We start from the raw sequence: 26,730 nt of genomic DNA, 5'->3' as shown, positions 1-26,730 counted from the left end.
CATAACCAGGCCTGAACCCAGACTGGAATGGGTCAAGAGAATCTGTTTAATCCAAGAGTACTTGCAATTTCTGCGCCACAACTCTCTCAATCACCTTCCCTAAGAATGGGGTATTTGCGACCGGGCGGTAGTTGTCGCAAACCAATGGGTCCAGGGTGGGCTTTTTCAGGAGCGGTCAGATCACCCAACCAGCACTGGAAAGCTTTATCATAGCTGACTGGTTTATGTATCATAACATAAATAACATTGATTGATAATGTGGTTAAATGCTTGATTTATTGCCTGTTTTATAATGTTATAATGGTATTATCAAAATGAATGGTTTGCGGTATCATATGTTGTTTAGAAATAAATTGGTATCTGGTGACCTAAGTTAACTTCAGTGGGTCTTTTCTGAGTAGAACTAGCATTAGATAAAAAACATTGTAATGTAATAAAATCTGTCTATTATAGATCAGATAATATCTTAGAACAGTGGAGGATAGGTGATAACCAGCAAATCAGCTTTCCCCAGCACATTGATCTTCAGACATTTTGGATCTCAGCACCCATCATCCCTGACCACTGGCCATGCTGGCTGGGACTGAGAGGAGCTGCAGTCCAATAGCATCTGGAGAGCCACAGGCCCCCTACCCCTGCAATATATATTTGTTTCTTGTATCCACTGGCCATTGCAGATATTACTGATGAAATGTCTATTAATACAGACGGAAAGCACAAGCAATTTATACTTCCTAATTTCAAGATAAGAACAAGGTTAAACTAAATCCTTGAGACATCCTGCAATTACACTTAATTTTAGCATATGAAAATTAGTGAATCACCGTTACAATCCACTGAGATTTTATCCAAAGCAGTCTTTTCAAGTTTTCTTTTTTCTTCGCTGCAGTTGCTAATATGCAACATATAGAAGAGAGTTTTGAAAGCAACAAACAGACCTTCACCCAAGCTTGCTCTGGATCCCTATAAGGATTCTGTTAATAACCTACAAATATGTGCATGTAATTGTGATTAACAAAACAGAGGCTTTTATTCTACCAAAATGTTTCGGCTTCCGCCTTCATCAGCTGCTAACATACAAATGCTGTTACCAAGGTGGCAGTTATAGAGGTTTGAGGATGGAATGCTCAGAGGGGCTTCATTTGCTTAGAAGCTCAGTGATGCTGGTACTGTCCTCCAGGTTCAGGCTAGGTGGTGCCAATGTGTCCAGAGAGTATATCCAAAGGTTCTCCCTTTTAGTCAATGCTGCTGGATCTGCTGGCATCTCTATCGCTGTAATGGAAAAGTCCAACAGGCTGTGACCCTCGGTGTTAAAATGCTTTGCAACTGGTTGCTCCACTTTTTTTGTCAAGATTGCCAATTTGTGGTTTCTGAAGCATGTGCATAGGTCAGTTGTAGTTTTTCCTACATATTGGATATGACATCCTGGTCTTTTGCAGATGACATAAATTATATTGCAGGACCTGCAGGTGATGTTCTGTTTGATGTGATATGTTCTGCCTGCCCTAGTGCTTTTGAAAGTAGCTGTCTCCCTGAGGTACACACAGGTGATACAGCGTTTGGAGTGACAATCAGGATAGCTGATAGGTGGCTTCAGTACAGCTCTTGCTAACAGTCTGTGTAAATTAGGAGGCTGGCGAAATGCTATAACAGGAGGGTTGTTGATGACTCTAGTTTGCTAGCAATGGGTAGCTCTCCCTGATATATACACACATTCTCTGGACACATTGGTGCCACATGGCCTGAACCTGGAGGACAGTACCAGCATCACTTAGCTTCTGCAAATGAAGCCCCTCTGAGCATTCCATCCTCAAAGCTCTATAACTGCCACCTTGGTAACAGCATTTGTATGTTAGCAGCTGATGAAGGCGGAAGCCAAAACATTTTGGTAGAATAAAAGCCTCTGTTTTGTTAATCACAATTACGTGCACATATTTGTAGGTGATTAACAGAATCCTTATAGGGATCCAGAGCAAGTTTGGGTGAAGGTCTGTTTGTTGCTTTCAAAACTGGCTGTCCTTGACTGTTTGTACTGTTATGCAGGTAGTAAAATTCTGGATGAGGATTTTTTAAATTATTGAGCATGTCTTATGGGTCTCTCCAGACTGGTGTTTTTTGGTGGCTGTATTCTGCAACATGGCATCAATGCCACAACAGTGCGGGAGCGTGTGGATGGTCCAGTATAAATCCAGCATCACTCCGCATTATTAGTTGTTCCTCGATGCTTCCCCCAGCGTTTGCAGCAGCATTGCGGCCTGGAGGGGCACTCTTGTGCTAGAACACAACAAAAGCAGGTTAAAAAATAAACTGGAATATTCATAGTGAGAAAAGTCACTGGCTTTCAGCAGAAAGTTACAGGACATGCTTTGATTGGAAATGAAACAGAATGTCTATCCCGAAACCTTTGGAGGAGCAAATAGTATTAACAGCGGGATTGTGTTCATTCACCCCAGTACCATCATGTGCCCGAATGATCTAGAATGCCCCACACAGAGGACATCTGGAGGGGCACTTCGTGCGGCCGTAGCATTACCTGGCTGACGGTGTGTGTGTCTTCTGATTTCTCCCTTCTAGCCTATTCTCAGCTCCAGACCCACCAACTTGTGCAGCCGCCACCGCCGCTGCAGCAGAAGCCAATTCAACACCAGTTTGTGATCCAGCAGCAGCAGCACCTCCAGCCCAGAGCTCCACAGCTGCAGGGTCTCGCCTCGCCGCCTCCGAGCTTCGGGGCGCCCCCCAGCCTGCACGCCCAAGGGCCCTTGCAGAACCAGCCCTCCCCGGCTCGCCTGCCTGCCTGCCAAGCCCCCAGCCAGCACAAGCCCTGTGCCAACCAGCCGTCGCAGCATGCCGTGCCGCCCTCCGGGGCCCCGGCGCTGGGGCCACAGAGGCCGGACGGCAGCTCCCCCACTCCTCGGCCTGCTGGCTGCCCAAACCACACAGGCCAGCGCAAGTTCCAACATGCCTCGGCCGTCATCCTGCAACTGCAGCCGCCCGTTGGGACGGTGAGTTTGGCTGGGATTGTGCAGCTGTAGGGCTGAGCCCTCTTGTTGAGGGGAAGGACTAGGGCAGGATCTGGCCAGCAGGCCAGGTCCTTTCTTCCTCCAACCCCTCGCAGGCCCACCTGTCAATCACCTGATGTCATTATGACATCAGGTGATGACTTGAAAAGGACTTTGTCTTTCCATACAAGTGCTTGGAAGTCGACTTCAAAGTGATGCTAGCCAAGCCTTTATCACACATGGCATTGGGGAGGGGCATTGGGGCTTGGGGGAAATGGCCTCATGGGGCAAATGAGGGCCTGCAGGTGCAGGCAAGCCTCAGTGCATGTAACAGCAAGTTCTGCATATCTGTGTGTGCCAGGGGCACACCCTGACCCTCTTTGTAGCTTTGGGTTCCCTCCCTGACCACAGAAAGATGGAGACCGATCTTGCCCCTTCCCCTGATATGCAGTTGGACTCAGGCCCTGTTGGCAGCCTTCTCCTTGGGGCATTGGGTTGGCCTAACCATCATGACTAAGTCATTCCAGAGGGCTTGAGCTGCAACACTAAAAGTCCAGCTTCTCTTACCAACTAAGTGCACCTCTGTTCTGATGGCCTGGCCTTGCTCACAAGTAGGCTTTGCTCCTACTCCTGATGAGGCCTTCCACTGGTGCAAGGGAATTGGCTGGGCTTTATTTGGTGGGTGTGGGGGGACCGGTTGCTGGTTGCCTTTGGTGCATCTGCCACGTCCCGTGGGGCTCTCTTCCACCCTTGACTTTCTGCCTTCAACAGCCTGGTTGTGGGGACTGACTCAGTTGGTGGGGCTCTGGCAAGGTGAAATGCCCCCTGAATCTCTCCCTGCTCCCCTCCAGTTGGAGTCGGGGAGCGGTGGCTTTTCCTTTGTTATTCTGCAACGTGCTATATACACTATACACACACACACACACACACACACGAGGCCCCGTCTGCACTATACAGTTAAAGCAGTATCGTAGCATTTTAAACAGCCTTGTTTTTAACAGCCTTGGCTTCCACCGAAAAAAATCCTGGGAGCTGTAGTTTGTTAAGGGTGTTGCGAGTTGTTAGGACCCCCTGTTCCCCCTCACAGAGTACCCTGGGAAGAGGGATTGACTGTTAAGCCACTCTGGGAATTGTAGCTCTGTGAAAGGAACAAGGGTCTCCTAACAATTCTCAGCACCCCTTCACAAACTATAGCTCCCAGGATTCTGTGGGGGAAGCCAACGCTGTTTAAAGTACTATGATGCTGCTTTAAATGGGGAGTGTGAATGGGGCCTCTGATGGCAATGTGTACAAAATAATAGCCTGCGGTTTCAGCATGTGGTAGGCAGGTCAAGGCTGTGCTCCGCATGCAGCAGGTCCCAGGTTCAAATACTGGCGTCTCTAGTTGATTGAACTCTGTTGCAGGGCTACGAGATCTCTCTCTCTGCTTTTGACCTTTCCCACTTGCGTCTTCCTGTATCGTTCCTCCCACAGCCACCTCTCATCAGCCAAGAGAATTCCAGGAAAGACCTTTTTCCTGTTGAGAAGCCCCTGGCAGAGCCTCGGGCACCTCAGTCTCTTCTCCCACCCCAGGCTGCCTCAACACCGCCGCCGCCGGCCCCTCCTGAACCGCAGGCGTCTGAGTCCACTGGGACCCCAACCCACGGTAAGGGACTTCGTTCGTGGAGGTGTTTTGGGAGAAAAAGGGCTGCTTTGTGTGCACGCGCGTGTGTGTGTCCTGGCAGCCCTTCTCTGCCAGCAGGGTTCCTTTTGGGGGACTGGCTCACAGAGAAGTGTGTGTTGCATCTTATTCTGCAGGAAGGCAGCTTTGGCTAAGCATGTTTGACGAGGAGTGGAGGGTCTTGAGGGTGGAGCAGTGCTGTATGTTTCTATTGCCGTGAGCTATGAGGCCTCTTCCAAATCATTGGCATTAATTATGATCGCTCCAGTGAAGCATCTGTGTTCAAGAGCAGTCTACCTCTGCGCTGCAGAGAGTCAATCAAGGGGCGTGGCCTCTCCTCCAAACTTCCCAGTGGCATTTGCCTGGCCGCCATAGGAAATGGTAACGTGAATGAGAGAGGCCCACCTTGGTCTGATCTTGGCTTCTCTTAATAAAAATAATAATTAAAAAAGCCACTTAAGGAAAGGCCAATTCTGCAAGCTCAGTTGATTTACATGTCTTTTGCACAGGGTTTGGCTTCATGTTGTTCTGTTAACTTGGCTAATCAGGGAAGGGGAAAGGCGCTAAAGAGCACCCCAGGCCCCCATATCCTTCCCCTCCCCATGCCAAGGGGTGGGAGCCCTACTTGGCCTCCATTTGGCTGCTGCCAGACCTTTCCCTTTGCATGTTTATCTTTGCTGACCCCAGGGACTAGAAACATTCCTCTTGGTGAAAGTAAGCAAATGAAAATAAAAGATGCTTAGACTGCTGAATGCTCTTTGAGGTTTAAAAAAATAATTCTGCAAGGGTATGAAATGCACATGGACCCTGACTGTACGGAAGCCATCAGAAGGTGCTGTATACTGACTCGGACCTCTGGTCCCACCACTGCCATCTATGCCTTCCTGGCTGTGGATGATGGGAGTTGTAGTCCAAAATATCTGGAAGCCACCAGGCTGAGGAGTCAGTTTTGTAGCAGGGCTAGCAGATTCCTCTCTCTGTGGTTTTGACCTTTCCTACTTGTGTCTTCTTGAATCTTTCGTCCATAGCCACCTCTCAGTAGCCTGTTAATCTATGCTGACCGGCAGGGGCTCTTTCCCTGACAGTCTTGATATGCAGCTTCCCTTTGGAACAAACAAGTTTCTAGGCCCTGTGGCTACGGAAATACGCTTGCAAATGTGTGTGTGCTGTTTTGTGTATTCTTGGAAGATGGTGGCTGAGGAAAGGGGAGCAGAGCAAGGCTTCTGATGATCCAGGGGCTGTTTTCTAATGGTCTACATAATGCCTTTTCCTTTCCTCCCTCAAGAAAAATAAGGAGTAAAAATGCAATTTTTCTTAGCTTGCATCGTTTGGGTCTATTGGTAGAACTGGCTCTGACTTCATGAGGTTGAAGGGGCTGTAGTTCTGCATGCAAAGCAGAGGCTCTGCCCCTGAAGGCTCAGTCCCCAGCAGACTCTAGGCAGGGAGTGACTCCCTGCCTGACACCCTGGAGAGCTCCTGCCAGTCGGTGTTGGACCAGTGATCTGACTCAGTATAAGGCATCGTCCTACATTCCTGTGTTTAGCCCGGAGAAGAGACTATTAAAAGGCGACATGCTAGCCATCTTCAGAGATCTAAAGGCCCACATAGGTCATGGAGTAAGTGTTTTCTGTTTCTCCAAGGGCTAGGGCCTCAGTCAATGGGTTTTCTTGATAAAAAACAGGATTCAGATTAAACATTAGGAAGAGCAAATGTTACCCCGCAGCTGTGTCCAGGGATGACAGGAAGTGTTGTTGAGTGACATCTGAGGGACCAAAGGGTTCCTACGTCTGGTTTAAATCCATTGCATGCTCCTTTACATTTCCAAAAAAAGTTCTCTAAGCGCTTTGCAGCCTGTCTTCAAACATCAGAACATTGCAAAATATCAAAATAAAGCATTGCAAATGAAAACTAAAAGTACAGGATACGTTAAAGACCCTCATTTAAGCAGCATGATTATAACAGGAAATGAAACTTTCTCTTACACATGGAAAAAAAACATACTGCAAGTAAAAATTGAATACGGTAACAGTTCTGCATACACAGCATCATTAGCGGCTGAAAACCAAAATAACTGGTGTTGTAAAGGATTAGGGAGGTTTGGCCGACACGGAGATGAGGGAACCTGCGGCCTGGTTTCAAGGGATGAAATGCATGTAGCAATCTATCGTTAAAAGGATCAGAGCGCTCCGCCAGTTCCCTGGGAGCCTGCGAGGGAGGGAGAAGGGGATGGTCCTGTCCATCGCCAGCCTGCACCATCTGGCAGATTAAACCCAACAAAACGTGGTCCTCAGTGGGGGGAGGAGCAAAGGCTGCCTACCCGAGGAGGAACTTGTTAACCACTATGATCAAATAGACTGCCTCTGAACATGGTAGTTCTATCTCTGAATAACAGATCTCAGGAGCACCCTATAGAGCAGTGGTTCTCAAACGTTTTTAGTTCGCGGCGCACTGTAAAACGTATAAGAATTTTCTGGCGCACTTCGTGTACAAAATTAAAAATATATTAATATATTTTAAACTATGAATAAAAATAAACTTAGAAAACTATTACTAACCCTATACAAATGGGTTTCTTCTCATTTTCAAAATATACTTTCATAATATTTGAGGCACACCTAGCCACCTCTTAGGGCGCACCAGTGTGCCTGGGCGCACCGTTTGAGAATCACTGCTATAGAGCATCCTTTGCCATCCTGGTGCCCTCCTGATCTTCTGGAATAAAGGGTGGTCACCAGCCAGGGTGGTGAAGGCTGCTGCAGAGCAAGGCTGTTGACCACCTGGCTGACCACTGCTGCCTAACATCTAATATGGACAGCATCTCTCAGCAGCCGCCTCCTGCAGATGAGCCAAGCTGAAGGGACAGAATGGGTTGAATCCAGCTACCGTATATTCCGGCGTATAAGACGACTTTTTAACCCTGGAAAATCTTCTCCAAAGTCGGGGGTCGTCTTATACGCCGGGTGTCGTCTTATTAGGGTTGCCATATTGCCCGGATAGCTGGGTTTTACCCAGATTCTAAGCATGCTACCCGGCGCCCGGCTAGCCCCTTAGGTGGCCCGGATTCTCAGCTTTCATTTTAAAAAAAAATTAAGTTTCTAGGTGGTGCGGTTCTCGAGATATATATAAAAACGTCAGGCACCCCCCCCCGGTTAAATCTTTTTTTAAACTACTGTATAGCACTTTGTAGCTTTAACCCCGCCCGTTCAGGATTTCAGCCAATCAGTGAAGTGTTTGTTTGGTGGCAGTGTCTGCAAAACCTCATTGCGAGGCCAGAAAATGGTGGTTTCCTCTCCTGTTTATCTGAAAATTTCATAAATTGGGTAGGTATATACATTTCAGTTTTTCCCCCTGTTGTGTGTAGGAGTCAGATCCTGGGCAGTGTTTTGAAAACCTTCCCAATAGTTGCTTTTGGGGGTAAAAACAGTGCTAATCCCATATGTCCAGAGTAAATCCTATTGAATTCTGTAGGTATTACTTTTGAGTAGACATGATTATGAATGTGCTGAAAATCAGTGGGACTTTGGAGTGAATGTAAAAAAGAATTGTGTTTGTGTTCTCTTTCTGCCCCCCCCCCCAGTCCTATTTTAAAGCAAGTAGGCAGGGCTTACTTAGGTATTGCAGTTTTTATTCTGTAGGAAACTAATACTGATTTTTAAAAAACTAATACTGATTTTTCTGCAATGACCAATTGGTTTGACAATAAACTATTATATGGGCTGTATGTATTTATACATCTGCAGTGTGTGCGTGTGTGTATGGAGTCTTTCCAACACCCCTGTGAGGTAGGGTTGGAAACCAAGGCAGCTCACAACAAGAAATAAAGCCATTTAAAATCCAATAACCATAAAAACAAGTATAAACAGTTGCAAAACAGTGTAAAGTGGCATGATTCGGAATTTTGGGTTGTGTGAATGAAGTTGCTTATCACTTGAGGTTGCATTTCTGTCCCTGTTTGAGTAAGCCCCATTGAATACGCTGGGACTTGCTTCTGAATAAATAAATTTAGGATTGCACTATAAATATCTTTACAGTTTGTGTAAATAATAAATATATTTGATAGTTATGCTTATATAAATATTTCTTCATTTATCATATTTTTGGTTTTTGGTTAGGAATCCTGACTGGTTGTGAGATGCTTAGTTTTTTGCCTTATCGGAATCTTGTTGTGGTTGGTATGGTATTACATTTAGGAAAGTGTTACTGCCTTCTGTATTTTTTTTTCCTATTTGCATTTCACTTATCTTTAACCTCACTCCGTTACAGCCATAGAAGCAACAGCAGCATATGCAAGATAATTAACTCCCATTAGTGATAAGAACAAGAATTTATAATTATTATTTCAATTAAAACAAGAGGCTTATCAATACTTTGAAGAGGACCAGATATTTATTTTCTTTCTGAGCCCAGGACTGGGTCTTTCATGATGCCCGGTGTGTGTGTGTGGGGGGGGGGAGCAGGAGAGTAGTCGATAAGACAGACATCCTGGCATTGATAATCGAATTAGCAAGGTATGTGTGGGGTTGTTGTACACTTCCAGGCTCAGTTTCATTTTGAGTATGGAGGTGGAACCTGTGTAGATGTGGTTATCAAAGGGAGAAGAAATTTTGAGTTAAGCAAAGCTCTGCTTTTTGTTTGATTAAGCAGGGGTAGTCTTATACGGCGAGTATATCCCAAACTCTATATTTTAACTGGAAAAGTTGGGGGTCGTCTTATACGCCCAGTCGTCTTATACGCCGGAATATACGGTGCGTTTTTCTCAGAGCAGCCTCTTTTGAATGAACAGACCTACTTTAGTCACACCTATTAATTTTAATGGGTCTGCTCTGAGTAGGGGTAGCATTGGCCTACAACCTGCAGTGCCAGAAATTTTCTCTGGATGGGGAGCCTTATTTCACCCTTCCCCAACCCTGATGCCCTTCTGATGTTTTGGCCTTCAGCTCAAGCCAACACTGGGGCTGATGGGAGTTGTAGTCCGAAGTGTCTGGAGAGCATTTGGGGAAGGCAACTGTGTTTAAACTGGCTATCTACAGGAAAGCTTTTTTCCTTGGCCCACACTCTTCAAAGCTTAAACTTTTATTAGCGGTCAGTAAAATGAAATGGACTGCCTTCAAGTCGATTCCGACTTATGGGCAACCCAATGAATAGGGTTTTCATGGTAAGCGGTATTCAGAGGGGGTTTACCATTGCCTTCCTCTGAGGCTGAGAGGCAGTGACTGGCCCAAGGTCACCCAGTGAGCTTCATGGCTATATGGGGATTCAAACCCTGGTCTCCCAGGTCGTAGTCCAACACCTTAACCACTACGCCACACTGGCTCTCAGTGGTCAGTGGGCTATAAATAAATTTGTATTTGGTCCCAGTTAAATAAATAAATATACACACTAACGCATCCTGGCCAGGCCTGTATTGTTCATTGGCGATAGCCTTCCTCATAAGAACTTTTCCCAGGTTGATGTGTATTAATGTTTTTATTTATACACACTGCTTGATGCCAAAATAGGCTTCTAAGTGGTAAGTGAAATTTCTCTTATTTTTATTTATCTGTCTATTAACAATCAATTTTATAGACTGCTTACTATGAAAAAAACTTGGTTTACAATTTAAACTCTAAAACAAGGCTTCCCAAACTGGTCTGCGGACCATCAATGGTTTGCGAGCTTCATTCATGTGGTCTGCGGCATGTCTGTGAAAGTACAATTTCAAATGATACAGCATTTAGCACCGTGCATTACAATTGCTACAACAGGCAGATAAATCATAAAGTGGTCCACCAAGATCATCAGCAAATTTCAAGTGGTTTGTGGGGGAAAAGGTTTGGGAATCGCTGCTCTAACTAAAAACATTAAAATAAAATACATCAACAAATATTCAAAATGTCAGATTTTTGAGCAGTATGGTCCAGAATTGGTCAGGAAATCCTTTGAGGAAGAAAATAAGTTTTCAAGAAGCATCTAAAATATGCTGCGGTTGGTACCTCCTGGAGAAGGGCTGAGGCAGGGGGCAGGAAGTATTCATAAGGGTAAATATCACCGCAGAGAAGGCATCTTTCAGCCCTCCAGTGGGTAGAGGTGCTGTTGGCCACGCATGGTGACAATTTGTCAGGGTGGAGAAGCAGAGAGCCTTCCACTTTACATTTAAAACAAAAAGGCTTACGTAGCACTTTTCCAAAGTGTCCAAAGGGCTTCATGCATGTTTTATCTTGCCAGTCTTTCGCTCCCACAAGAGGCAGTGATGGCCACCAACTTGGATGGCTTTAAAAGAAGATGGTCCTCCTTGCGGGCTTCCCATGGGCACCTGGTTGGCCACTGTGAGAACAGGATGCTGGATTCGACGGGCCACTATGAGATGGGCACAGTGGGTCTGTCCAGATGTTAGGAACATCAGAAGAGCCTGGCTGTTGGATCAGGTCAGTGGCCCATCTAGGCCAGCATCTTCTCACAGTGGCCAACCAGATGCCCCAATGGGAAGCCCACAAGCAATGTCCGCTGTTCCTGAATTCCCCACCCCCATAATTCCTGACCATCGGCCATGCAGTTTGTGGATGATGTGGGTTGGAGTCCAACAGCATCTGGAGGACCACAGGCTCCCCAGCCCTCCCTCACACCGATCCTGTGATGTTACCGCTATGTTGCAGATGAGTTGAGGCCTAGATGGAGAGAAGGAGAGACTGGCTTGTATCTGGCCATCTGGTGAATTTGTCATTGACTAGAGTCAGGGACTTAAAGCCAGGCAGGTGCAGGTGTGTTTGGTGGAGAAGGGGTGCAGAGGAACTGTCATGTTCTTTTAAGGACTGCATCCTAAAATACAAATAAGGCACTGGGCCTAGAAGATCCTGTTGGCAATTTGTCCTCTTGACCACTATGCTGGTCTGTAGCTGAACACTCAATCAGGTAGCTTTGGCTGATCTCATATTCCCTTCCATATTACAGGGCTTTGTTCAAAAACATTAGCCCATCTCATCTGAACCACAAATGCTCTGTTGTTGACAGTGCACTGGGCTTAATTGAGCAACAATGAAGTGCACTGATTAAACTGGAAGGATGCTGATTCTTTTGGTAGCTCTCAGCAAAGAGTCCTATTGTGTTTGCCGTTTTACTGTAATAGAAGCTGTCTTGTGAAAGGATTGTCTCTCCTTATTCTAAGCCAAAGGGCAGCTTACCTGTGGCCTTGTAGCTGTGGCTGGACTTCCAGCGGCCCTCACCCCTGACCACTGGCTCTGCTAGCTGGGTCTGGCGGTAGTTGGAGTCCAACAACAGCTGGAGGGCCACAGGTTAGCCACCCCTTCTCTCAACACGCGCAAAACACAGGGATGAGGAACCTGGGAATCTGAAGATGCTGTTGGACTGTGACTCCCATCGTTCCAGACCATAGTCCAGCTTGCTGGGGCTAATGGGAGTTTGGGAGTCCAGCAATACCCAAAGAGCCACAGCTTCCCCAGCCTTGCCCTAAGCAATCAGCCGGTGTGCCCCCTCTGTGGTCGCTAACTGTGCTCTGCATGTAACCCAGCCTTGACTGCCAGGTGGAGACCAGCCAAGCGATCTGCCCTGCCGCCTAGAAACAGCTGCGTCTCCACCCTCGTAGCTCTCTTTCTTGTAGCACCCTTTCCTTCTGCCCACCGTCTTCTGCGCCCAGCGAAGGCCCCAAGCCACAACCCCAGAAATAGCACTCTGGGCTTGGCTGCTGCATTCCACAATGAGCTCCTGAGCAAACAAGCTTTCAAGAGAACTGGAGCCTTTCGCTCTGTGCTTCTCAGAAGCAAGGTGCCTTGATTTATACTGGCCAGCCTAGGGCCCATTCTGGACCATACCTCTCAGCAGTCCCCCAGCTGGCTCTGTCTAGGGCTGATGGGAGTTGCAGTCCAAAACAGGCTACGTAGAGGGCGCCAAGTTGGCAAAGGATGTTTTGGCTGTTGCAGCCCCACCCGGCAAGAAAAGAGATGGTTCTCTTCCTCTGGCCGCGGTTTCCCTGTCTGTTTCTATGCCCAGTTCTGGCCAAATGTTTCTTGCAAACATTTCCCAACATAAAGCCAATGTCACCTTACAATAATTGATGTTGCGTTTCAGTGTTTCAAAATGAAATAGCATGCAGAATGAAGTTACAGTCTACCATTTGTAATTCAGGAATATGAGAGCATTGGTCAGGGCGTCTGTTTATTTTTGCAAGGCACTGTGTATAACTGTAGTTCATAATATATAATTAAGCACAAACATGGCTAAGGTGGACATGGCCTGGAGAAGGGCTTTTTCCTCTCCTCTCATAACTCCAGAGCTCAAATCACCCAATGAAATTCATAGGCAGGCTGTGGTGGTCTGTCATTGGCTCTGGATGTACTACTGTGGGCCTCTCTGCCTTCCACCTTACCAGTTCCAGTGGGCACCGCTGTAGACAGGAGCTCAACGACAGAGAAAAGGAGGTCTTTCACACTGAAGCTCACTGCCACAAGGTGTGGTGATAGCTACTGGCGTGGTTGGCTTTAAAAGGGGTCTTGGGGGTCGATAGCCGCTCATTGTGATCATAGAGTACTAGAGTTGGAAGGGGCCTAAAAGACCATCACGTCCAACCCCCTGCTCGATACAGGAATCCAAATTAAAGCACACCTGACAGGTGGCTGCCCAGCTGCCTCTTGAAGGCCTCCAGTGTTGGAGAGCCCACCACTTCCCTAGGTCCTTGGTTCCATTGTCACACCGCTCTAAGTTCGGAAGTTTTTCCTGATGTTCAGTCGAAATCTGGCTTCCTGCACCTTGAGCCCAATATTCCGTGCCCTGCACTCTGATGGTGATGTGGAGCTTCCATATTCAGAGGCAGCATACCTCTGAATACCAGATGCTGGGGGACCAAACAGCGAGGGGGGCTGCTGCTTTCAGGCCTTGCTTGTGAGCGTCCTAGAGGCGTGCGACTGGTCACATTTGCTCTTATTTTCCTCTCTTATGCATTGTTGTTATTCGCCTTCAAGTCGATTATGACTTATGGCGACCCTATGAATCAGTGACCTCCAAGAGCATCTGTCATGAACCACCCTGTTCAGATCTTGTAAGTTCAGGCCTGTGGCTTCCTTTATGGAATCAATCCATGTCTTGTTTGGCCTTCCAAAAACTGTGGGGATGCTGGTGGTCAGGGTGCAATCAGCCTTGTGGGTCCTGACCCATCAGTTGAAGGCCACTGCTTTACAGCACAGCCTCTGTATGTGAGAGAGAGATGGATAGATTGGAAGTGGTGGTTTCAGCCGCCTTCTGCTATCCCTGATCTTCTTACAGAGGATTGACTGACTGACAAATTTCCCGTAATGCGTAAGAACATAAGAAGAGCCGCTTGGATCAGGCCAGTGGCCCATCTAGTCCAGCATCCCAGTCTCATGGTGGCCAGCCAGATGCCTGTGGGAAGCCCGCAAGCAGGACCTGAGTGCAACAGCACTCTCCCCTCCTGTGGTTTCCAGCAACTGGTATTCAGAGGCATGCGGCCTCCAAAAGTGGAGGCAGCACAAGCCATCGTGGCGACTAGCCACTGACAGCCTTTTCCTCCATGAATTTGTCTAATCCTCCTTTAAAGCCCTCCCAAGTTGGTGGCCATCACTGCCTCCTGTGGGAGTGAGTTCCACAGTTTAACTCCGCGCTGCATGAAGAACTTCCGTTTGTCTCTCCTGAATCTTCCAACATTCAGCTTTATTGAGTTATGAGAGAGGGAGAAAAACCTTTCTCTAGCCACTTTCTCCAGGCCATGCATAATTTCATATGCTTCTATCATGGCACCACTTCCTCGCCTTTTTTGTAAGCTAAAAGCCCTAAATGCCGCAACCTTTCCTCATAGGGGAGCCACACCATCCCCTTGCTGACACCGCTGGCCTGGTGCATTAGAACTGCAGTTTTGAAAATCACTTTTGTAACATGTAATTTTGGATTCTTACCCATTGCCCTGAAGCGCTTGTCAGTGTCGCCCTTTTGGTTCCCAGCTGGGTAGGGTTGCATTGCATGTGGGTGATTGGGTAGAAATGCGCCTCTGTGATCCTGTTTCAGCCCAAGGGGGTCACTTTCCAGAGGACACGGCCAGAGTCAAACAGAGGTGGGGTCAGTGGCAAAGCGTATCTGTAAAAACGATGCTGCTGTGCAGAGGTTAAAATGTACATGTGTTGCTCAGCCCACCACTGGCACATGGCCCTTGGAAGGTGGTCCAGAAGGGAATGTGGCCCTTGGGCTGAAAAGCCCCACCCCTCTGATCAAGGCCTGCCTGCTGGAGACGACAAATCTGCTGCGTGGGGAGCCTGACAGGCAGTCAAAGACCTCAGTAGTGTCTCTCCTCAGTAATCTCTTTTCAGGCTAAATGTGACCAGGTTCATCCAGCCTTTTCTAACCATCTTCACTGCCTCCCTCTTAACACGTTCCAAAATTTATATTAGGAACAGGGAAGCCTGTGGCCCTCCAACTCCCGTCACTATTAGCCACCATGACCAATGGGCGGGGATGGTGGAATTTGGGAGTCTAACGACAACTAAAAAAAAAGTCGAGTCTGACTTACGGCGACCCTATGAAGAGGGTTTTCATGAGGCTGAGAGGCAGTGACTGGCCCAAGGTCACCCAGTGAGCTTCATGGCTATGTGGGGATTTGAACCCTGGTCTGCCAGGTCGTAGTCCAACACTCTAACCACTACACCATACTGACAACTAGAGGGCCACAATTTCTTGCAAGCCCTCCTTAGAAGTGTGGCAGTCAGGACTGCCTTCCCAGATGAGGTTTGGCTCCATGTGGAACAAAGTGGAACTATCATTTCCTGTGACTTGGAATCTAGCCTTTGCATAGAACCTCCACATACAGAGGCTGTCTACCTCTGAATTAACAGATACTGGGGACAAATGACAGTAGAAGGCTCTGCCCCGTGTCTCCAGAGGGTTGCTTTTACAGTCCCTGTGGCATGGGCGTGTTTTGGAGATGGGGGAAATGTTTGTTCCTACACCCCCATGTTTTTTGCATAGTAGTGTTCAGCTGGGTAGCCTGAAAGCTTGTCTGGTTTTGTCACAATTCCGTGGGGTGGGAAGGGTCTGATTTCCCCCCCCCCCCGGCTTTTTGTCTGCTCTTGTGAAGCTTGGGGGGGGGCTGGGCTGCCTTTTCTGGAGACAAAAGGCCAGGCCTGCCCTGCCCCTGGATCTTTGCCCTGGCTGCAAATTTCCTTCAGTCAAGTTAAATGGAGCAAACGTTTCCCTTTTGGGATGGAGAGCCTCACATCTGCATTTGGGCCAGGGTAGGAGGGGGGCAGATAATCCCTCTTCCCCCCGCTCCGAGGGTGTACAATGGTGCTCTCTTGCTGCCGCTGAGGTCTCCCCCCATTCACAGGCCCTTCCTGAGTACCCTTTGCCCCTTGGTAATGTGCACAGGGGGCCCTGCTGAGGGGGGGGGGCGTTGGGCCACACAGGGACACACCTGCTTTCTCTCTCCCCACCCACTCCTCACAGCTGTTGGCTTTGCATACAAAATCTCTCTCTCTCTCTCTCTCTCTCTCTCTCTCTCTCTCTCTCTCTCTCTCTCTCACACACACACACACACACACACACACACACACACACACACACACAGAGAGAGAGAGAGAGAGAGAGAGAGAGAGAGAGAGAGCACACACACACACAGAGAGAGAGAGAGAGAGAGAGAGAGAGAGAGAGAGAGAGAGAGAGAGATTTTGCTGCTTTTTTGCTGTGGGATGAGAAAACAATGGAAGTCATCCAGAGAACTGGAAACTGTTTTTAAAAAAAAAAATCTTGCAACCACTCCCCAGATTCTGATGTCATACTAGAGCGGCCAAACAGAAGGTAGTTCTGTCAGGCAGAAGTAAGGATGATGATGATGATGATGATGATGATGAACTTTTATTTTATTTTTGGCCAAAGGCCCTCAAGGTGGCTTACAAAGAACAATAAACACAGGTATAAAAATACAATATAAAAATACAATAAAAGCAATGCAATTTACAAAAATTAAATTAAATAACAAATAACATTATAATAACAAGTAACATTAAAGAACAAATAACATCACTATCGGCACCGCCAAGAAAGAGGAGGTGGTGTTAACCGGGGCGGCAGCTCACTTCTACACCCTAAAATAGTTTTGTGTGGGGAGGGGCCACCCCTTCAACTTCTTTAGCTGGGCGGTTGTCCCCCTTTGAGAGATGCCGGCCTGTTCTCTGGTCAAAGTGTTGTTTCCGTACGACACGCTTTCAGATGTGATGCTGCACTTGGGAATAAGGGATGGGGGGGGTGCTTATTAAAAGACATGTTTTTATTCTAATCATATAAGACCAGAAAGATCAAAGGTGTTCATATCATCAGTCAATAATTGGAAATCTAAATACATAGTGTAATACTGCTGTCTGTCATATGAAACTGAAGCCTCATGAAATTAATATGTTATAACCTTCCAACATCACTGCTGATTAATTTATAGGCAACTGATTAATATCACTTGTTGCTCCCCTGCACCATACTTTCAACTGCTAACTTCAGTTCATTAAGTTACTCCAATTAATAATTTTAAGGCAGCGACACTTTCCCTGGTGTTGGAAAAAAGATATCCGCACCCAAACTTGGAATAGAGTGCCCAGTTCTGATTGCTACAATTCAAAAAGGATATTGCAGAGCACTGGTTCCCAAACTGGGAAATTGCTGACAGTCTTGGTCTTAATGATTTTTCTGCCTGTCGTAGCAATGGTAATGTTTTTAATTGTGTTTTCATTGCTTTTTCTGTGCTGTATTTTACTGAATTCGTTTCCGTAGAATTCAAATGGTCATACAATGTAGGAAATAAAAAGAAGCAAGGAAAATCGTTTTGTCAATATGACTATTTAATGCGTCTCCAACCACAAATCCACTGACATGCTGTGGACCACCTGAATGAAGCTCATGGACTCTGTTTGGGAACCCCGGTTGTAGAGCTGCGAAGGGGAACCAAAATGGCTCCTCCTGGCAGGATATCATCATCATCACTGTTTATTTGTAGGCCGCCTTTCCATAACAATTTATGCACAAGGCGGCTCACAACATGAATAGAAAAAAAGTTACACAACTCACTGTAAGAAATGAATTCAAATGGTCAATAAGTTAAAAAAAAATACAATAAATCGATACATCCTTATAATTACTACTAAAATCCAACAGCAAAATACAGCAGCATAATCCCAATAACAGCAAAACAAAAAACCGACCATCAGAGATTAAACTTTAACCCAGACAGAAGCCCCAAAACAACACCCCACAGTCCAGGTGGTCTCTGGCATCTTCAGGCAGTGATACCTTTTACAGCTGCAGTCAGTCAAGGACCCACCCTCCCAGGCCAGGTGGGAAGAGGCCAGCGAGCAGGAAGAAGGTCTTACAGGATATAAATTTAGCAAATGATTACGTAAATAAATAAATAATCAAAGGGATGGAGCAACTTCCCCATGAGGAACGGTTACAGCATTTGGGGCTTTTTAGTTGAGAGCGATGGCTCCCACGCTTCCCCTGCCATGGAGCACTTGAAAATAGCTAAGGGTCTTGGTGGGCTGCTTAATGGTTTTTATGTTGTATCAATTTTAATTCCATAGAAATCAAATTGTAATACAGTAAAATATAAAAGAAGCAATCAAAATACAGTTAAAAATCAATAAGAATTTTCAGTGCGATGGATGTACAGCTTCCCACCTTGAACCACAGATCACCCGAGGGAAGCTCACAGACCACTGGTGGTCCATGGACCACAGTTTGGGAATCTCGAGAAAGTAGATAGGGAGAAGGCCAAGGTCACTCAGTCGTCTTCAGGGCTGAGTGATGATTTGAATCCTGGTCTCCCAGGTCCTAGTCCTGCTCTACTGGCTCCTTGGACTACAACAGCCCTGCAGTGGATCAAACCAAAGGCCCATCTGGCTCAGTATCCTGTTCACACAGTGCCCGACCAGATGCCTCTGGGAAGCCTGCAAAATTCTAGAAGTCCCAAGAAACAGAACACATAGCTTAGGACAAAATTAAGAACGTGGGCAGAGGAGCATAGTATTTAATCCCACTCTTTCAGCGTGTACTCTGTACCTCCTATTTTTATCCTCACAACAGCCCTTTGAGGTAGGTTGGGCTGAGGGAGGGTGACCTTCTAGCGAGCCTCATGGCAGGTGGGTCTTTGTCTTATAAAGAATGGGGACAAAATGAAATACATTTAATAAAAAAGTCCATTTGTGTTTAATTCTTCCAAAGTCAGTTTGACATTATAGAGAAAGAGGGCAAGTGAACAGTTTTTACTCAAGACTCTTTGTGTTCTCAAAATGGAAAAAGCCCCCCCCATTTGAAGAGCTTAGGGAGCCGTGGGCAAATCCAGTGTTGTTCCTCAGCCTTAAGACAGGAATGGGGATCGTCTGGCCCTCCAGATGTTGCTGGACTCCAGCTCCCATCATTCCTGATCATTAGCCATGTTGCCAGTGGCTGATAGGATCTGAAGTTCAGCGACATCCTTACAGGAACGTAGCCCCAGGCTGCGTCGGCTGAATGCTGGAGAAACGGGGGGCCGTTATATGTGATTCTGCTTTCAATAGTGATCGTGCCTGCAACAGTTTTGGGGCAGGCATACCGCTTCATTTCCAAGCGGGGCATGTCCCATAGTTTCCTGCTGAAGTCCTGTAACTCTGCATACCGCAAACGTTCTGGTTTATTTATTGTCCCACTTTTGTTGTGCTATAGGGCTGTGGAGTCGGAGTCGGAAGCAATTTTGGGTGGAGTCGGTAGAAATGTAAACTTTCATAGGAATTTAGGAAAGTTTCCTTGTTCAGAAATTTTAATCAAATAAATATATTTTATGTTCTGTCAATCTAGCCTGATGATTCACGGGGTGGTGATGAAATGCCTTGTGCTACCATTTTACTGCAGTAAATTTGTGATTACTAGTTAATATACATTTGCATTTATGAAGCAGTCGGACAGTAGAAAAATAGAGGAGTCAGAGTCGAAGGTTTGGCGTACCGACTCCACAGCCCTGCTATTTATTTATCTTATTTCGTGCAGATGGGGGCCTGGGTCTGTTATGGATGCCCCATAGGGCTATACCTCATTTGTAGTGCCCCCTGCTTTGCATGCAGAACGTCCCATCTGAAGCCCTGGGAAGTTGCTGTTACTCAGTAGCTAGAGGCCTGATCTGACACACACCCCAAAAGGCAGTTTTTCTGGTCCCCCAAGACCTCAATGATCTTGATGGTGGCAGCACAACCCCCCCCCCCCGAAGATATAGTGCTGGGGTGAGCAGAGAAGTTAAAATGTCCTTACGGAGAAGTTAAAATGTCCTCCCTGGTCACCACATCCATCATTTGATGAGCAGGGGAAGGGCCCTCACTTGGCCTGCATGGGGTAGCTGTGGGCGGTGGGGGGTTGCATGCACATCTGTGTCCTGATCACGTGCATGTTTTGCGGTTGTAGACCAGGAGCAGGTAACTTGCGGCCCTCCAGATGTGGACTCCTTCAGCCCCTGCAGCCAGCATGGCCAGGGTCAGGGATGATGGGAGTCCATCAACATCTGGTGCCTCAATGGGTTTCCCAACCCTTGTGTTAGATAATTCCACAGTGGACAGATATAGCAGTTGCTGTTGGCTGCTGCAATTGTTTTATTCTTATTTATTAATCTGCTTTTCATTTGTACATGTACCAGGGCAGAGTACAAGTATCAAATCAACTAATACATAATACCCCCAACACCTCATTAAAAAACAGCAGCCTTCCCCAACCTGGTGTCCTCCAGATGGTTTGGACTACAACTCCCATCAGCCCCAGCCACCACAGCGGTCCTGGTTTAAAACATGTGGAGAGCCCCCAGTTAGGGAAGGCTGAGCAGGAGCAGCTAAAACCGCAGCGCAGCCAAAAGCAAGCTGCTTGCAAGCGCACACCAGTGGAGCATCCATGTAGAGGGACAGTCTACCTTTGAGTGGCAGTGTCGGGGTGAGGGGTTAGCCAACCCGTGCGTCTGCAGGTGTTCCCACAATCTGTGACCATTGCCCATGCTGGCTGCACCACCTAGACCCCCCCCCCGCTAGCCGCCCCTGCTTCTATGCTTTTGTGACATTGGCTGGCCGTTGCCACCGCCCAGCCCGCTTCTTCCCCTCGGTGCTTCAGCCCTCCAGGCTGTGCGGCCTTACCCTTCCCCGCCGCCCGCTCACCAAGGCTCTTTCGGGGAGGCGGAGGCTCCGCAACGCGGCCAATCGCGAGGAGGAGGAGGAGGAGGCGGCGGCCAGCTACGCCTCCCTCCGTCCCACCCCACGACGGGCGGCATTGTTTGCGCTGCCCTTCGCGGAGCTCCGCTGGGGAGAGTGGTGCGAGCGAGCGGGCTGCGCGGAAGGCCGGTGGCGCGGCGCGCTTTTTGGCACGCGCCCAGGGCGCACAAGGGGGCCCCTTTGGGCAGCAGTGCCTCGGAGCCCGGCTCCTTTCCCCGCCCGCCGGCCCGCCCTCCCCCTTCCCCCCTCCCAGGGCGAACAGGTGCTCGGTGGCCGCGGCGCAGCAGGCAAGGCGGAGCGAGGCTCTTGCAGCTCCCCCTCCTCCTGCTTTCCCGTCATCCGCTTTGTTTCGGCCTTTCCACCAGATGCTGCGTGGCGGGAGCCCGGAGGCTGCTTCGGCCTGCCGCCGGGCCCGGCTCCCCTCGCGGCCGTAACACGCAGCTCCGGCTCGGGCAGGGACGGTGCCTTTGTTCCTTCGTGCCGATGGGGCCGAGCTGGGACTTGGGGCGCGCTCTGGAGTTGCTGCTGCTGCGCTTGTGACTCAGGTTAGCGGCTTGAGCGTTTGGAGGGTTAGTTTGTTACTGAAATATTTATCCCATCAAGGTTGGGTAAGCCGAAAAAATTGGCACCAGTCGCCAAAGGGAAGCACCAAGTAGAATGATGGGGTTTCCCCCCCTTTTGGGGGCATGTACGCCAAAAATAAATGTTCGATCACCCTGGCTGGGGGGTGGGGTGATAAAGAGGGATTCAGAGTAGACCCGTTGAAATTGACGCTTGTTAGTCATGTTCATTAATTTTAAGGGGACTTCTCTGAGTAAGTCTAGCACTGGATGCAGCCCAAAGTGTGTGTAAGGGGTGGGGAGGGTGTTTGATTTGGACGTAATGAAATTGACTGTTGTAGGGTTGAGAGCCCGATGAAAGAAACAGCCTCTAATTATTCAACCCCTTCTAATTGTGGGGTTTTCCCGTTTGCTGCTGGAATGTAAGGCTCTAGTCATGTGTGAACCCACTGGTGGCAGGGGGTGGTGAGCCCCATTGACCTCGTGGGACCTACTTCCTAGTAAACATGTCTAGAATTGTGGTGCATGTTTGCCAAGGACCTTTAAAATTCAGTAGAACCTCCACATTTAGAGGCAGTCTATTTCTTGAGTACCCAATACTCGATAGACAGAAGGGGGCAACTTTCTGCCTGTCTTTGGTAGCTCCCAGGGGCATCTGGTGGAGTGCAGTTGAAAAATGCTTTCAGGTCTGATCCAGTAAGGCTCCTTCTTACCTTGTGGGAGGGGCTGTGAAGAATCGTTCCCTGGCAACAGCAGGTCTCCTGCGACTGAGGTTTGGCACACTGGAATAACCGGGATGCAGGCAGGGCAGAGAATAAAATCTTACGCTGTTGTACTGGGAAAGTACCAGTAAGGCGGGGCAGGTTCTTTCCCCGCCCCAAGCATTTCTGTCCTTCTGAGATTTGGCTGGAAGATGCAAACAAATCAGTGTTGCTTCACCCTTTGCACAGTGAATGTGTTTGCATCTGTATTTAAATAAAAGAAACATAGACTAAAGATGTATTTAATCTCTTTATAGCCCCCCCACGCAATCCGTGGCACACTAACTTGGGGGCAAGCCCCATTAAACATCTTGACACCGAGTGGGCTGTACGGCTGAGCCAGAAAGGGGATGGAGGTTTGTCTCATCAAGTCACGAGCACAAATGAGCTTTAGGGTTGGAAGGTGAAGCCTGATTTCAGCCTGGTGGGGTCAGGTCCTGATTTTGGGGAGCCGGGTGGCAGACTGAAAGCCAAAAGCCAGCTGTCCAGTGAGCCTGTGCCAGAGATGGTCTCTGCACTCAGCTCTCCTGTATGATTAAGTCCAGTTTGTTATATAAACAAGATACATACAATGCAATCCTATGCATGTCTTCTTAAAAGCAAGTCCCACTGAGTTCAATGGGGTTTACTCCCAGGTAAGTGAACATAGGATGGCAGCCTTGGAAAACCTTTTGGAGTGCACCTGGGTCTCTTTTATGCCTTATGATGAGTGTTAAAAGAGTCTAGTCTCTTAAATTTAATTCTGTATTGCAGCGGTGGGGGACCCGTGGCCCCTCAAACATTGCTGAACTCCCATCATCCCTGACGGTTGGCCATGTTGGCTAGGGGCTGATGGCAGTTGAGACAGCACCTGGAAGCCTACGGTTCCCCATCTTGATCTGCAGAAGGTTAATTGTTTTCAGGGTGATTCTAGCTCTTTTGGAGTATTGCTGGGCATTTGATGGGTAGGAAAAGTTTTGGTTAACTGACTTGTCAAATGTTGCCAAATGACAGTTAATAGGTATTATCCAACTAAGTTTTACTCAGAGTAGACTCTTTGAAATTAATGGTTAATCCTGACAGTTGATTTCAGTGGGTCTACTTTGAGTAGGACTAGCACTAGATGCCCTACGTATTTTAAAGGCACGATTAGAACCTAAAAAGAATTACTTTAACCGTTTATGGATTTAATGTCTCTCTTAATTGCAACAGCAAATTGGTTAACTCTTGTTGTGGAACAAAGTAACGTTTTTTAAAAAGCCAACTAGTATAATATCCGGTAATGCTAGTTAGATTTCTATAGATTGGCTGAATAGCTCTTTCGTTTGCCTTTTATCCTAGAACACAACATTAAAGTAAAAGCAAAGCAAAGTAACGGCAACAATTTTTAAAAGCTACTTTTTACAGGCGGTTGTGATGAAGGGGCAGCCGGCTGATTGGAGAAGGCCGTAGCTCAGTGGTAGAGTGTCTGCATGCAAAAGGTCCCAGGTTCAATACGCGGTTCGGCATCTCCAGATAGGGCTGGAAAATAGTCTCTGGAAAGCCACTGCCTGTCTACTGAACTAGATAAGCCAAGGGCCTGACTCTGTATAAAGCAGCTTCCTGGGATCGTGCATCATTGGTATTAGTTTTTTATGGAATATTTGACAATATTTGGCCAGGGTCAAAACAGTAGTCAGTTGTCTGCCACATCAGTATTGCTTTGGGGGGCTTGCAGTCAGAATGCACACTGCCCTTTGGGAAAATAGCAGCAACAACATGCACAGGAGACTGTTAGTCACATCACGGCTCCCAGGGGTGGCTATCCTGTGGCCCTCCAGACTTTGTTGGCTTCTAGCTCCCATCAGCCCCCAGCCAGCATAACTAATGGTCAGGGATAATGGGAGTTGGAGTCTAGCAGCATATGGAGGGGGGCACAGGTTTATCACCCCAGCTCTAGCCTGTTGGCCTTCAACTGGTGATGGCTTAGGATCTGCTGCCAGGTTGCAGCCTGACCTAACAAGTCCTCAAATGTCTGTTTAGGTTAAAGATGGGTCCCAGATATGAAAAAGCCTGAGGACTAGCTGCATTCTGTCTGCTCTGACTAGCTCGAGGGTTGGGAACCTTTGGCCCTCCAGATATTCTTGGGACTCCATTGGCTCTAGCTAGCATAGGGAGTGGTCAGGGGTGATGGGAGTTGTAGTCCAGTCACATTTGGAGGGACTCTCCAACCTCTGCTGTCTGCAGAATCTTTCAGCTGAAGATATTGGGGAACTCTGGACTTTCTGCCTGCCTGCAAGTCATATGCGGTAGCACTTGACCTATCATCCTTTGAGGACATGTGGTATTCATCGCTCACCTTTTTTTAAAAGGAGTTCAGGGCCACATATGTGGGGATTGTCTCATTTTAGCCTAACAGCAACCTGGTAAGATAGGGAGAGGGAGTGGCCCACGGTCATCCTGTGAGCTGAGCAGGAATTCAAACCCAGGTCTCCACAGCTGAAGTTCAGCACCATGTGTCTGCTGTAATAGGCTATTAATAAATTGCCTCAGTCATTTTTTCAAAAATTAATATCGGAGGCCATGTCCTCCTTTGGGAGGAAGGGCAAGATAAAATTAAAATTTATTTATTTTATTTAAAATATTTCTGTCCTGCCTTTCTACCCTGTAATAGGGCACTCAGGGCGGCTTACAATAAAATTGAACATGTACATAATAAAACTGTACACAGTAAAGATCACAAAAACACTAAAATAAATTAAAATACATAAAATGCAATTAAAATACATAAAATACAACACACGCACACACACATGTATATATATGTGTGTGTGTATATATATATATATGTGTGTGTGTGTTTGTATATATGTGTGTGTGTGTGTGTATATATATATATATATATATATATATATATATATATATATATATATATATGACAGAGGCTTTTATTGTAATACCATAATGTTTCGGCTTCTGCCTTCATCAGCTGCTAACATACAAATGCTGTTACCAAGGTGGCAGTTATAGAGCTTTGAGGATGGAATGCTCAGAGGGGCTTCATTTGCTTAGAAGCTCAGTGATGCTGGTACTGTCCTCCAGGTTCAGGCCAGGTGGTGCCAATGTGTCCAGAGAGTATATCCAAAGGTTCTCCCTTTTGGTCAGTGCTGCTGGATCTGCTGGCATCTCTATCGCTGTAATGGAAAAGTCCAACAGGCTGTGACCCTCGGTGTTAAAATGCTTTGCAACTGGTTGCTCCACTTGTTTTGGTTAAGATTGCTGATTTGTGGTTTCTGAAGCGTGTGCGTAGGTCAGTTGTGGTTTTTCCTGCGTACTGGATATGACATCCTGTTTGGCGTTCCGCTAATACGGCGGCGTCAACTGGGAGATCAGCTGTAGTGCGGAGCGCCCCAGCCACCGCACTCCAGCTGACAGCGGTCAGCTGTAGCACACAAGCTCCCTGTGCTACAGTTGATCGCTGTCAGCTGGAATACAGTAGGGCCCCACTTTCTAGTGGTTTTCGCTTTTCGGCGGGGGCCTGGAACGTAACCTGCCGTATGAGTGGGCCCTATTGTACAATAAAAATTAACATAGAAGGTATAAAATTAGTGTCAACCTTTACCCTCAGTCCCTCCCAAAGGCTCTTTTCGGAACAAGATTGTTTTCAGAAGTCTCGGAAAACCATCAGGGAGGGAGCAGAGCAGGCTTCTTGGGGTAGGGTATTCCAAAGCTTGGGGGCCACAGCTGAAAAAGCTCTCTCCCGCATGCCCGTCGATCTAACATCTTTCACTCCAGGCACGCAGAGGAGACCAGAGGCAGATGATCTTAAATCTCAGGCAGGTACATATGGGCGTAAGCGGTCCCTCAGGTACATTGGTCCAAGGCCGTTTAGGGCTTTAAAGGTCAGAACCCGCACTTTGAATTGGGCCTGGAACCAAATTGGGAGCCAGTGGAGTTGATAAAGCACCGGGGTAATATGCTCCCTGAGCCGTGCTCCAGTTAACATTCTAGCTGCTGCATTTTGATCCAACTGCAATTTCCGAACCGTTTTCAAAGGCAGCCCCACATGGAGTGTGTTACAGTAATCAAGCCTCGATGTCACCAATGCATGTGTCACTGTGGCCAAGTCAACTGTCTCCAGGAACGGACGCAGCTGGTAGACCAGTCTGAGTTGGCCAAAAGCACTCCTGGCTACCGCAGCCACCTGATATTCAAGCAGCAGGGCAGGATCCAGGAGGACTCCCAAACTGTGGACCTGCTCCTTCAAGGGGAATGCAACCCCATCCAGAATAGGTTGCAAGACTTTCCTCTTCTCCCAGGCATTTTAGCATGTGTTTTTAAATTGTTTTTATATTGTTTTGAATTTTAAAATTGTGTTTTAAATTGTTTTTAAAATATGTTTTTAAATTGTGTATTTGTTTTAATGTTTTTGATTGCTGTAAGCCGCCCAGAGAGCTTCAGCTATGGGGCGGTATACAAGTGCAATAAATAAATAAATAAAACCCTATCTTTGGCACAGTTTTCCCAATGACCAGCAACACTTCCGTTTTGTCTGGATTAACTTTCAATTCGTTAGGATGAGCACTCCCTCCCTGT

At 47.4% G+C, this 26,730-nt stretch overlaps 1 protein-coding gene across 2 annotated transcripts in view; it reads left to right on the top strand.

The window, feature by feature from the left end:
- PHC2 (polyhomeotic homolog 2) overlaps positions 1-26,730 on the top strand; it is a 120,827-nt gene that overhangs the window by 72,367 nt on the left and 21,730 nt on the right. For both annotated transcript variants that reach the window (XM_061600561.1, XM_061600559.1), the window contains exons 8-9: positions 2,575-3,002; positions 4,473-4,644. In XM_061600561.1, coding sequence (XP_061456545.1) covers positions 2,575-3,002; positions 4,473-4,644 — 600 coding nt within the window. The remainder of the gene's footprint in view (positions 1-2,574; positions 3,003-4,472; positions 4,645-26,730) is intronic.

This window comes from Rhineura floridana, chromosome 18 (assembly GCF_030035675.1).
Source record: "Rhineura floridana isolate rRhiFlo1 chromosome 18, rRhiFlo1.hap2, whole genome shotgun sequence".
Lineage (NCBI taxonomy): Eukaryota > Metazoa > Chordata > Lepidosauria > Squamata > Rhineuridae > Rhineura > Rhineura floridana.
This window is presented reverse-complemented; position numbering and strand designations above follow the sequence as displayed.